At 45.9% G+C, this 13,292-nt stretch overlaps 1 protein-coding gene across 1 annotated transcript in view; it reads right to left on the bottom strand.

The window, feature by feature from the left end:
* Positions 1 to 12,847, bottom strand: part of syne1a (spectrin repeat containing, nuclear envelope 1a) — a 138,702-nt gene extending 125,855 nt beyond the window's left edge. The window contains exons 1-17 of the mRNA XM_045720948.1: positions 12,707 to 12,847; positions 10,827 to 10,988; positions 10,454 to 10,610; positions 9,622 to 9,849; positions 9,329 to 9,427; positions 8,963 to 9,150; positions 5,161 to 5,284; positions 4,910 to 5,076; positions 4,616 to 4,769; positions 3,780 to 4,447; positions 3,456 to 3,635; positions 3,049 to 3,202; positions 2,611 to 2,769; positions 1,805 to 1,987; positions 1,574 to 1,675; positions 1,258 to 1,461; positions 762 to 969 (exon numbers count right to left, since the gene is read on the bottom strand). Coding sequence (XP_045576904.1) covers positions 762 to 969; positions 1,258 to 1,461; positions 1,574 to 1,675; positions 1,805 to 1,987; positions 2,611 to 2,769; positions 3,049 to 3,202; positions 3,456 to 3,635; positions 3,780 to 4,447; positions 4,616 to 4,769; positions 4,910 to 5,076; positions 5,161 to 5,284; positions 8,963 to 9,150; positions 9,329 to 9,427; positions 9,622 to 9,849; positions 10,454 to 10,610; positions 10,827 to 10,963 — 3,112 coding nt within the window. The 5' untranslated portion in view covers positions 10,964 to 10,988; positions 12,707 to 12,847. The remainder of the gene's footprint in view (positions 1 to 761; positions 970 to 1,257; positions 1,462 to 1,573; positions 1,676 to 1,804; positions 1,988 to 2,610; positions 2,770 to 3,048; positions 3,203 to 3,455; positions 3,636 to 3,779; positions 4,448 to 4,615; positions 4,770 to 4,909; positions 5,077 to 5,160; positions 5,285 to 8,962; positions 9,151 to 9,328; positions 9,428 to 9,621; positions 9,850 to 10,453; positions 10,611 to 10,826; positions 10,989 to 12,706) is intronic.
* Positions 12,848 to 13,292: the final 445 nt, after the last annotated feature.

The raw sequence follows: 13,292 nt of genomic DNA, 5'->3' as shown, positions 1-13,292 counted from the left end.
AGGTGAAGGGGAAGGAGAATCGAGGCGGATAGAGAGTAGAGGGAGAAAGGGAGATATTGTGTCAGCGAACAAGGGAGGGCGAGGGAGGAGTGATGCTGTCAGGCAGATGGGATATGTGGGTGTGTCTGCATGGTGCGGCATATGGTTGCCTTGGCAACAATCCCAAATGACTCCCCTGAGAGCACCGGTGACGAGAGCAACATTACTCTCAGAGGCACAGGTGTGTGTGTGTGCGCGCACGTGTGTGTGTGTGGTGCGTGTTGTGTGTGCGTGTGCGTGCCAGACAGTGTGTCAGTGCAGTTTGAGTGTGCCCTGGGGAAAGTCAAGGCTAATCAAAATGCAATCTAAGGCACCAGTAGCATTTAAAAGCAAAATGTGATGCTATACGGTGCAGATAAAAGGTCTTTACAGGGTTCAATCTGTCCTAGCTCCTCCAGTATGTATGAGGCAGTATAACGCAGCCTTCATTCCATCCCCAGTGTCCTGAGCTATTTTATCATGTCAACTCCTCCTTGGTATTTTCATGTGTCCTACTTTATGCAATCTATTCGTACATTGTCTCCTGGCTGCTCTGCTATTGTCCATCCACAGAGTCTGTACACAGTAATACAAGCAAGGGTTACAATGAAGAGGGGGCCATTTGGATGGGAGAGAGCAAACAGTGGGAATTGAGTTGATATCTATTTGAAACTTACAAAGGGAAATCAACCTTTAGAACCTAAATATATCAGCATAAAAGCCAGATGTAACCCTCTGCTCACTGTTGAAACGTTGCTGCAGTGCATCCTGCAGAGTCCCGCGGGTCCTGTAGCTGAGCTGGGCTGCAGCGTCGGTCCTCTTGGCCAGCAGGGTGAGGTCAGAGGACATATGGGTCAGCTCTTGGGAGGGGTGGGACCTACAGAGTGAGCTAAGCATCTCCCTGGCCATGTCTATATCACCCCTCTGCTGCTGGAGGGCACTTTGGAGATCCTGGGGAGGGGGAAGGGGAAGGGGAGAGAGGTTATTGACTGTCACTCAGGGGTGGCTAGAAATAGAATTCAATAGAATCAATTTTTACTAGCTTAGGATAGGAAATAACATACCTACAATGGTATTTGAATGGATTTCTGTGACCATTGAAAGTGGTTAACAGCCAAATTCACCATTTGTCAAAGTTCTATACACTCTCTATAAAACTGAGAGCCTGGGAAGGAAGGAAACTCCTTCCATCAAGACGTGGTATTCTGCTTGGTTGAAATGGAAAGGGTAATATTATACCTTGACTCGAATCATATCCTCTGGTCCGGAGGGTTCCGTCAGGTCAGACAGGGAGCTCTCCACGGTCTCCAGCCGCTCGGCCATCTGGGACATGAGGTCCTCCAGGCGCTGCTTCTGGAAGCTGAAGTAGGTCAGAGAATGTCTGGCCTGGTCAAACACCTCCTGGGCATGACTGATCTTCTTCCTCAGGTCACACTCCATCACCTGAGAGAGACAGAGAGACATATGGTTGACATTCTCCACATGTTGCTTGGTTAAGTCTCTTTTTGCTGAGGATAACTTGTTGAATAACATGGCCTCTGAACCTAAAACTCACCTGCAACTGGATGGGTGTCTCCTGGAGCTTGGCCAGGTCCTTGAGCTTGGTCACCCTCTCCTGCAGGGCATCCAGCCTCTGTTCTCTCCTCTCCACCTCCGCCTGTTACAACATTGTAAGAGACTCTTTCAGCTGGCATCCTTTGATTTTATTTTGACATTAGTTCTAACAACAGTGAACAATGTGATGATCTACACCCAGACTAGACTAGACTACCCAGCTTGGTCTAACCTGGAAAGTGGCAAGGTGTGTCTCTGTCGCCTGCTTGTCACTAAGATTGGCCACACCCTCAGTGATGTCAGCGATGGAGGCTGCTGCCCATTGGTCGATATCCCGTTCCATGGTCTTAAGGTCATCCCATAGGGACACACAATGGCCTAGTCTCTCAGCGTTGGTCTGGATCCTCTCTGATACCTACAGGACAGGACAGGCACACAGACCAATCAATTTACCATTTATATACCTGCTAGGGGCGCCAGGTAGCCTAGTGGTTAGAGCGTTGGGCCAGTAACAGAGCTGACAAGGTAAAAATCTGTCGTTCTGCCCCTGAACAAGGCAGTTAACCCACTGTTCCCCGGTAGGCAGTCATTGTAAATAAGAATTTGTTCTTAACTGACTTTCCTAGTTAAATAAAGATTAAATAAATAAACATAATCTTTCAGGATCTCTGTCTCTCTCTCTTGACAGCTATTGGCCTGTAATTAAGAGAAGGAGATTGAATCTTTCTCTCTATCTTTGTTTTCAAGAGGTAGCGAGGTAGTGAGATAAAGATAGGGGGGAGAGTGAGAGAGAGAAAGGCAGACAACATGTCTAGACTTGTTGATATTGCATGCTCATTTGTGACAGCTGAGCAGTCCGCTGAATCCCACAGGGGGAGAGAGAGAGAGAAAATGAGAGAGACAAACAAACAAATATGTAAAGAGAAAGAGCGAAAGATTGTGATTTAACAATCTGTTGCCTCCAAAGGGAATTACAAAACCATCTACACCCAGAAGAAATGAAACCCTCAGCTCTCTTCCCCATCCCAGCTCCCTCACCTGCAGCCACTGGTCCCTGAGTGTGTCCATGCCTCTCTGGATGCTGTTGGAGCCACAGTGTGGCACGTTCACCAGCTCTCTCTGCAGGTCCTCTCCTGAACTGATGAACAGGTCCATGTCCTCCTGTCTTCCTCTCAGCTCAGCTATCACTGCCTCATGCTGTTGAGACAAGAGAGAAAATGCTGTAATGACAACACTTCACCACTAGGTGGAAATCACAGCATAGATATTATCCCAAGAGCATCATAGGCCTACTGTACTATACGAACCATATGACTACACTTTATCAGAGTGTATAAGGCATTGCTATAACTGTATTACAAGCAAGTGAAATATTGATATACCTGCTATTGTATCAGTATCATTCATTACAGTACAGTAGATAGGACTCTACTGTTGGAAAATGGTTGGACCACGGTTAATCACAGTGTGACTGACCCGTGAGAGTAATCTCTTGGCATCCTCTGGGTTGTGGGTGTGATCAGGCTGGTTGTGAGTGACGGTCAAGGCGTTCTCTACAGTGGAACTGAGGGTGGACCTGAGGGAATGGAAGTGACGTAGCAGCTCCACCAGGAGTCCACACTGCTCCTGACTGGAGGGGGAGAGACAACAATGACAACTTGATGTAACTAAGACTGAACAGGTAACAATCCTCTCTGGACAAAATGGAAAATATGTAGAAAACATTTTGTTAATTGACACAGATGTTGAAACAATGCACAGAGACCCCAGCTACTGCTCCATGTTCATCATAGTGAACTTACTGACACAATAACAAATGCTGGATCTACTACAGCACCCAACCAACCATTCTCTCCCCCACTCCCTCCCTCACCCATCCTCACCCATTAGTGATGATCTTCCTGACGTTCTCCCAAGCTGTTTCCACCAGGCCCACCTCCCTGAGTGCCTCACCAGCCAGCTCACTGTCTCTCTGGGCCAGCTGGCTTCCCCTCTCCCTTAGCCACTGCTGGGAATGCTGCAGAGACTGAAGCTCATCCTCCAACTGGACAAAGAATCGCAGACTGGGGAGAAGAGACGGAGACAGTGGGGATTTAACTCAATATATTCATCATAGAGTATATAAACCATAAAATGAGCTGTAAACGAATGTATTTTGGTTGTATTCTTCCCCTGGCAGTCTATATTATGAGAGATATTAGTTGTACCTGTTCTGAAAGGCTTGTACACTGCTCTCTCTGGCCCCCTCCTGCCTGGCCCTCTCCTCCAGCTCCCTCAGACTCCTCATCACCTCCTCCCTCCTCTCCCTGAAGGAGGTCCACAGTGCCCCCAAGGCCTCCGCCTGGCTCTGCCTCCATCCCAGGCCTCGCTGCACCCCCTCCAGGGCCACCATGAGGGCCACAGCCTGGCCCCTGCACGAAGTCCTCCCCTGGCCGGGACCTTGACCCAGACCCCCCTCCCTGGAGCCTTTCCACTCCGCCCCACTCAGGTGGAGGTGGGCCTTGCTGAGCCTCCCATCCAACCCCACTGCCTGGGCCTCCAGACGGGCCACATCCCCGGCCACCTCTCCCAGCCCGTGGTGCAGCACCTCAGCCTTCGAACGGTCCCAGCTCCCCCTGCCCTCCACAGCCTCCCGGAGGCCCCTGACCGCCCCGGCTGCAGCTCCATGGCTCTGGAGGAAGTCCCCCAGCTCAGCCAGGCTCTCCCCACGGAGAAGGAGCAGGTGTTGGGCTTCGCTGAGGGTCTGCAGGCAGTCCTCCCTCTGGCCCTGGAGCTGCTGCTGGGCCTCTGGGGAGGAGAAGGAGAGGAGGGAGGACTCTCTCTGCTGCAGGGTCTCTCTCAGGGCTGTCTGCTCCTGGAGGGACTCCTCATGCTCCTGGGAAAGGCAGTGAAGAGTTTAGCCTAAAAGTTTCACCATCAACATTCACGTATACAAATTCATAATCTATTCTACAGGATCAATCCTTGTCATCTCAAAGGGATACTTGGTGTGTTTATAGCACAATTAAGACACAATTCAGGCAAAAAACGTAGTCTGACTCACCTTGACCTGTGTGACAGCAGCCTGCAGGTCAGCTATGTTGACCTGGGAAGTCGTTCTGAGTACAGACAGGAAGTTCTCGCTCCACTGGGTGAGGGTCAGCAGGGCCTCGTCAAAGAGCTCCACCTGAGACAGGTGTGTCTGCAGCTGCTGCAGCCTGCAGAGGAGAGAGGTGTAAGGGTGTGTGTGCCAAGAGGTAAACTCCTGGATTATGGCCTTGCTGGAAATCCTACTTTGGTCATCTGTATATTTACTGTAGGTGTACTATGTCAGGTGGAACACAACACAAGTCCTTACCTTTGTGTTATACTGTTTTTCACTGAGGTGCATCTCTCCTCCAGCTGTGTAATGTCATCAGTGAGTTCTCTGACCCGCCCCTCTGGTGCTGTAGGGTAGAGACACGGCCCCAAACTCACCACACCCTGCAGAAAAGCTTCATGGGACTGCAAATCGCTCTGCATTTCCTGTAATATCATACAATCGGATTAAATATGTATAATAAATTATGATTTAGTTATTGAAATATGATTGTGGATTGATGTTAACACCTGTACAGTTTGCAGCTCATTCATCAGCTTTGCTTTGTCTGTAGAGAGGAGTTGAGTGTCTGGACAGCAGACAGACTCACATCTGTCTAACCAGGACCTGAGACTGGAACTCTCCTTCTCATACCTGAGACAAACAGGACAGAGGACACTTTTAAATACCGGACAGGAAATAAGGTCTAGTACAATTGGTAGCGAGAATATTTACCTGATACACACCTTCTAGTTCATAATATAATATTACTCACACACACACACACACACACACACACACACACACACACACACACACACACACACACACACACACACACACACACACACACACACACACACACACACACACACACACACACACACACACACACAGTGGCGTGTATTCATGGATGCTAAGGGAAGGCAGGCTTCCCCAAATATTTGACTAATATCGCTGTGTTTCCATAATTTTTATTGAATTCGCAAGTGGCTGAATCTCACTGGAGAAATCATGCGAGTAGGGAAACAGCGCCCCTCTGTCTCAGTAAGGGCAGCCCATGTATCTGATGATGTCTGGACCAAAGGTGTATGACATGTTGCCGCCATAGTATTTGATTGATTGATGCCAGCAAGCATCTGGCCTCCCTTGACAAAAAAATTATAAAAGAATTAGCCAATCAGCGTTGAGCTGAGCTCAGTTGTGGGTTGTCCTGTCGCAGCAAAATGCTCCCCAAGGGAGGCCAGTTTGGATTTTGCTTCAGACCAATCAAATCACATCCAAAGCAAAACGTCATTGTCAGAAAAACTTGTCTGTTTCTGGTCTGCTTGTGTTGATGTCCTGCAGTAGCTAGCTTGCTAAATAGGCCCTTTCCTAAGCCATGGATGGAGATGGGGATTTGGACTTAATTCTCTGTACAGGCCAATGATTATGACCACGGTTCTGATCTAACCATACATTTTTATATTGTGCCACTGCTCTGAGACGATTGAAGTTCAATATGTAGCTAGCTAACTTAGCTGGATCATTGTTGCCCATGCGAGGAAGTTAGGCTAGCAAGCATTTTAGCTAGGTAGCCTATGACAACAAAAACTAAAAGTGTACTGTATGACAGAGCCATAGACCGTTTTGCCAACATGAAAGAGAGGTGGATGGCATTGGCGTTCAACTAGTCTACAAGTACACACACACACACACACACACACAAATCAGTTCCATGGACAGCCACATGATATTTAGCAACGTTGATTGGACTAAATTGTTTTGGTATCTCTAAGTTTATTTTCAGTGTATTAAACTAAGCATATACAGTGGGGAGAACAAGTATTTGATACACTGCCGATTTTGCGGGTTTTCCTACTTACAAAGCATGTAGAGGTCTGTAATTTTTATCATAGGTACACTTCAACTGTGAGAGACGGAATCTAAAACCCCAAAAAATCACATTGTATGATTTTTAAGTAATTCATTTGCATTTTATTGGATGACATAAGTATTTGATACATCAGAAAAGCAGAACTTAATATTTAGTACAGAAACCTTTGTTTGCAATTACAGAGATCATACGTTTCCTGTAGTTCTTGACCAGGTTTGCACACACTGCAGCAGGGATTTTAGCCCACTCCTCCATACAGACATTCTCCAGATCCTTCAGGTTTCGGGGCTGTCGCTGGGCAATACGGACTTTCAGCTCCCTCCAAAGATTTTCTATTGGGTTCAGGTCTGGAGACTGGCTAGGCCACTCCAGGACCTTGTGTGTTTCGGGTCATTGTCATGCTGGAAGACCCAGCCACAACCCATCTTCAATGCTCTTACTGAGGGGAGGAGGTTGTTGGCCAAGATCTCGCGATACATGGCCCCATCCATCCTCCCCTCAATACGGTGCAGTCGTCCTGTCCCCTTTGCAGAAAAGCATCCCCAAAGAATGATGTTTCCACCTCCATGCTTCACGGTTGGGATGGTATTCTTGGGGTTGTACTCATCCTTCTTCTTCCTCCAAACACGGCGAGTGGAGTTTAGACCAAAAAGCTCTATTTTTGTCTCATCAGACCACATGGCCTTCTCCCATTCCTCCTCTGGATCATCCAGATGGTCATTGGCAAACTTCAGACGGGCCTGGACATGCGCTGGCTTGAGCAGGGGGACCTTGGATGCGCTGCAGGATTTTAATCCATGAAGGCGTAGTGTGTTGCTAATGATTTTCTTTGAGACTGTGGTCCCAGCTCTCTTCAGGTCATTGACCAGGTCCTGCCGTGTAGTTCTGGGCTGATCTCTCACCTTCCTCATGATCATTGATGCCCCACGAGGTGAGATCTTGCATGGAGCCCCAGACCGAGGGTGATTGACCGTCATCTTGAACTTCTTCCATTTTCTAATAATTGCGCCAACAGTTGTTGCCTTCTCACCAAGCTGCTTGCCTATTGTCCTGTAGCCCATCCCAGCCTTGTGCAGGTCTACAATTTTATCCCTGATGTCCTTACACAGCTCTCTGGTCTTGGCCATTGTGGAGAGGTTGGAGTCTGTTTGATTGAGTGTGTGGACAGGTGTCTTTTATACAGGTAACGAGTTCAAACAGGTGCAGTTAATACAGGTAATGAGTGAAGAACAGGAGGGCTTCTTAAAGAAAAACTAACAGGTCTGTGAGAGCCGGAATTCTTACTGGTTGGTAGGTGATCAAATATCATACAATGTGATTTTCTGGATTTTTGTTTTAGATTCCGTCTCTCACAGTTGAAGTGTACCTATGATAACAATTACAGACCTCTACATGCTTTGTAAGTAGGAAAACCTGCAAAATCGGCAGTGTATCAAATACTTTTTCTCCCCACTGTATAGCCTTGTTGATTTGATGATGTTTAAATGTTTAAGTGTAAATTGTGCTGGAACAGCGAAGGCAGGGCTCCTGCTGTCTTTGTGCTGACTTGCGGTAACTCTGTGGTTCTAAATCAGTAGTTGTTTAGTAAACTGTGGAAAACATTAACTTGACCATGCTACAGATGATTTAACTGTTGGTATGAAATATTTGCTTTGTGGACTTCACTGGACAGATGTTGCTTTCCGGTTTTGTGATGAAACAGACATATGTGTAGTTGAATTTGTTCCTCCACTGTGTGACTTGTCTTTTTGTTGTCTCTGCCTTATTGTATATCACGGTGGCATATGAACGAATGCGTTATAGGGCAAACAATGCAATTATCACAACATAGGTTGTAATATGGCTTTTTTACTGGCTTGGCTTCCCTAGTGATTTTACACACAGACACACACACACACACACACACACACACACACACACACACACACACACACACACACACACACACACACACACACACACACACACACCCTTCCATTATGAGTGGGCAGGCCATGTCTGTGTGTTACTGCTGTCTGTCAATGACATGGACATAAAGGGACAGTCCTATCTCTCTACAGCACCCAGTACTGCACTACTAATCCCCAATACAAAAACCTCCAGGATACCAGGTGAGGTCTCCTGTATACACACACACACACACACACACACACACACACACACACACACACACACACACACACACACACACACACACACACACACACACACACACAGACACAGACATACACACACACACACACACACACACACACACACACACACACACACACACACACACACACACAGACAGACACAGACATGCATACACACACACACACACACACACGCACGTACGCACAGACACACGCACGCAGACACACACACATGCACACACGCACAGACACAGACACAGACATGCATACACACACAGGTGTACGCATGCACAAACACACACAAACACATTGTCTCCTTACTTTTGCCATAGTGCCAGCAGTTTCTCCAGTGTAGCCTGTTTCTCTGCAGCCTGCTCTATGTATTCTCCCTGGTTCTTCTGGAGGTTAGCCACCTCTCCCTCCAGCAGATCCCCTTTACCCAGCCTCTTTTTACCCAAGCACAGAGCAACCAGCCTGGGATTCAGCTGCTCCAAGGCCTGGACTACGTCCTGGAAGAATTTCCAACATACAAATGTAGTATACGCACAAACAAATGTGACTACCCTATCTTATCCTATCGGTCATAACATGATACACATATGTGATATGCAATAATTTTTGTTGATGTAACAGTGTAGACACATTATATTGTAGTACAGCATGCTGAGAAAGAAGGACATTCTGTACCATATGGTCCTGGAGAACTCTGTAGGTCTCTGAGGCGGATGTACAGCAAGTGATGGTGATGTCCAGCTTCTCTTTGAGGCCAACCATCGTTGTCTTCACCTGATGAAGACATCATTCAAAATCACCACTTACTACACTGTACTAACACATATATAATTTACAGTAAACCAGATATAATGTCCAAATCTTAACTTGAGATAAGTGTACGAAACGTGGACTTTTGCATACATCATGCATTAAAGTCAGTGGGAGATTGCCGTGGAAATTCTAGTCACCATAGAGGTGTGTCTTACCTGTTCCAGGTTGTCGATAAACCTCTGCCTGCAGGTGGCGCTCTGGTTGAGCTGTCCCCCCAGCTGCTCTACGCTCTCCTTCAGCTCCTCCCAGTACCGCTCCATCTGAGCCAGCCGCGCCCGGATACGCCCCGCCTCCCCAGGGGTCACAAACCCTGACAGAGCCTCTGACTCCGCCTCCAGGTGGGACAAGATGGCTGCCCGCTCTTCTAGTCTTGCTCCAACAGACTGAGAAAGAAAGTGAGAAGTGAAAGAGAGAGAGAGAAAGAGAGGAGACAGACAGAGAGAGAGAGAGGAGACAGACAGAGAGAGAGAGAGAGAAAGAGAGGAGACAGACAGAGAAAGAAAGAGAAAGAGGGAAGACAGAGACAGAGAGAGAGAGAGAGAGAGAGAGAGAGAGAAAGGGGGAGACAGATAGAGAGTGAGAGAAAGCAAGTCAAAGTAGATCCCAATAGAACTATTAGATCAGTCTCTACAGTCTCTGTTCACATACTATCTGAAAGCCTGTGTGTAGAAACTTGGACCCACAGTGGTAAAGACACTGCTGCAGGGCATTCATTAAACAGTCATCCAAGTGATGCTCTGATCGTGATCAAAGCACAGACTACTTCTTGTCTCTACGTAATGGAGTGTGAATGGAAGGGAGGAATAGTATAAAGGAGAGTATGATGCTGTGATAATAAACTGCCTTTCTCCCACACACACGCATGCAAGCACATATACACACACACACACACACACACACACACACACACACACACACACACACACACACACACACACACACACACACACACACACACACACACACACACACACACACACATCATACCTCCACTGTGCTGATGTGTTTATCAAGGGGGTCTGAGGAGGAGTTGGAGTCCACAGTGTCCAGCTCTTGCTCCCTCTCTGAGATCCAGGAGGAGAAGGCCTCTGACTCCCTGATGAAACGCTCCCACCACACACACACCATCTCCAGCAGGTCAACACTGCAAAACAAGGACAGGAGGAGAGTCATAGTCTGGAACAGACATGTGCTCACACACATACACAAACACTCACGCATGCATACACACAAACACAGACACACACACACCCAACCATTCCACTACAGTAATGCTACAACTGAATAGTATGAAGCAGAAAAAGTACTGTGCATGTGAATATATCTAGAAAGTAAGTCAAAAGGAGGGAGACATCCTTACTTCTTCTTGAGGCTGGCCTCCAGTTGTGCGACTTGTTGTGTGGCCTGCTGGGCTTGCTGCTGTAGGAGGGTTCTGGTTCTTAGGACCCAGCTGAATCTCTGCTGCCTTCCTCGACAGGCAGTCTGTCTGTACCACATACTCCCCACTCTTCTTATGGAGCGCCTGCAAACAAATTGATACAGTGCCTTCAGAAAGTATTCACACCCATTTACCTTTTCTACATTTTGTTGTGTAACAAAGTGGAATTAAAATGGATTTCACTGAAATGTTTTGGTCAACGATATATACAAAATACTTGGTAATGTCAGAATATAAGGAAAATGATAGCATTTGTTAAAAATTCATGAAAAATAAAACACTAATATAACTTCATTAGATAAGTATTCAACCCCCTGAGTCAATACATGTTAGAACCCCCTTTGGCAGCGATTACAGCTGTGAGTCTTTCTGGGTAAGTCTCTAAGAGCTTTCCACACCTTTATTGTGCAACATTTGTCCATTATTCTTTTCAAAATTCTTCAAGCTCTGTCAAATTGGTTGTTACTCAGTGCTAGACAACCATTTTCAGGTCTTGCCATAGATTTTCAAGCAGATTTAAGTTAAAACTGTAACTCCGCCACTCACTTCTTGGTAAGAAACTCCAGTGTAGATTTGTCCTTGTGTTTTAGGTTGTTGTCCTGTTGAAAGGTGAATTAATCTCCCAGTGACTGGTGGAAAGCAGACTGAACCAGGTTTTCCTCTAGGATTTTGCCTGTGCTTATCTCGATACGGTTTCTTTTTTATCCTGAAATACTCCCCAGTCCTTAACGATTACAAGCGTATCCATTACATGATGCAGCCGTCACTATGCTTGGAAATATGGAGAGTGGTACTCAGTAATGTTTTGGATTGGATTTGCCTCAAACATAACACTTTGTATTCAGGACAAAAAGTTAATTTCTCTGCCACATTTTTTTGAAGTATTACTTTCGTGCCTTATTGCAAACAGGATGCATGTTTTGGAATATTTTTATTCTGTACAGGCTTCCGTCTTTTCACTCTGTCATTTAGGTTAGTATTGTGGAGTAACTACAATGTTGTTGATGCATCCTCAGTTTTCTCCTGTCACAGCCATTACACTCTGTAACTGTTTTAAAGTCACCATTGGCATCATGGTAAAATCCCTGAGCGGTTTCCTTCTTCTCCGGAAACTGAGTTAGGAAGGACGCTTGTATCTTTGTAGTGACTGGGTGTATTGATACACCATCCGGAGTGTAATTAAAACTTCACCATGCTCAAAGGAATATTCAATGTCTGCTTCTTTTTTTATCCATCTACCAATAGGTGCCCTTCTCTGTGAGGCATTAAAAACCTCCCTGGTCTTTGTGGTTGAATCTGTGTTTGAAATTCACTGCTCGACTGAGGGACCATACAGATAATTGTATTTGTGGGGTACAGAGATGAGGTAGTCATTCAAGGTAGTTCATGTTAACACTATTATCACACACAGAGTCCATGCAACTTACTATGTGACTTGTTAAGCTAATTTTTACTCCTAAACTTGTTTAGTCTTGTCACAACAAAGGGGTTGAATTTTTTATGAATTTGTAAAAATGTCAAAAAACATAATTCGACTTTGACATTACAGGGTATTGTGTGTAGGCCAGCGACAACAAATCTCAATTTAATATTTTTTTCATTCAGGCTGTAACACAACAAAATGTGGACAAAGTCAAGGAGTGTGAATACTTTCTGAAGGTGCTGTATGTATCATGCATACAGCTGTAAACCGACTAATAAACACTGTGCTTGTGGTCGTTGTGAATTTTTATGATCATCATTCATTTGAATTTGTATATATGCACAGACACACACACTGGATGTGTCTCTAACAGGCTTACCTTGGTACACCCCAGCTCAGTCCTGAGGCTGTCCAGGCTGCTGAAGATGAGTTCCCTCTGTAAGACAGGGCTGGTACTGCTGACAAACTGCCACACTGCCTCTCTCTCTGCGTCAAACTCCTGCCACGCACCCAGAGTCGCCTGAGGATCCCACACAGATATCATTGAATACAAACACAACATACAGTATGTGGACACACACACACACACACACACACACACACACACACACACACACACACACACACACACACACACACACAAGGTTGGGTAGGTTACTTTCTGAATGTAATCTGTTACAGTTACTAGTTACCTGTCCAAAATTGTAATCAGTAATGTAACTTTTGAATTACCTCAAATCAGTAACGTAATCTGATTACTTCCAGTTACTTTTGGATTACTTTACCTTTAAAAGGCATTAGAAGACAAAAAGGATCCATTAAACGAATTTGGTGTGTCATCACAGTGGTCTCTGACTTGTGGTCAGACTCGTTCTGGTAGAACAAACTTAAACTTGCACCTTTTTTCAATGCTAAATTGAATGTCTTTGAGAAAACAGAAAGGAGTCATAATATAATTTTTTGCA

This window comes from Salmo salar, chromosome ssa06 (genome assembly GCF_905237065.1).
Source record: "Salmo salar chromosome ssa06, Ssal_v3.1, whole genome shotgun sequence".
Lineage (NCBI taxonomy): Eukaryota > Metazoa > Chordata > Actinopteri > Salmoniformes > Salmonidae > Salmo > Salmo salar.
This window is presented reverse-complemented; position numbering and strand designations above follow the sequence as displayed.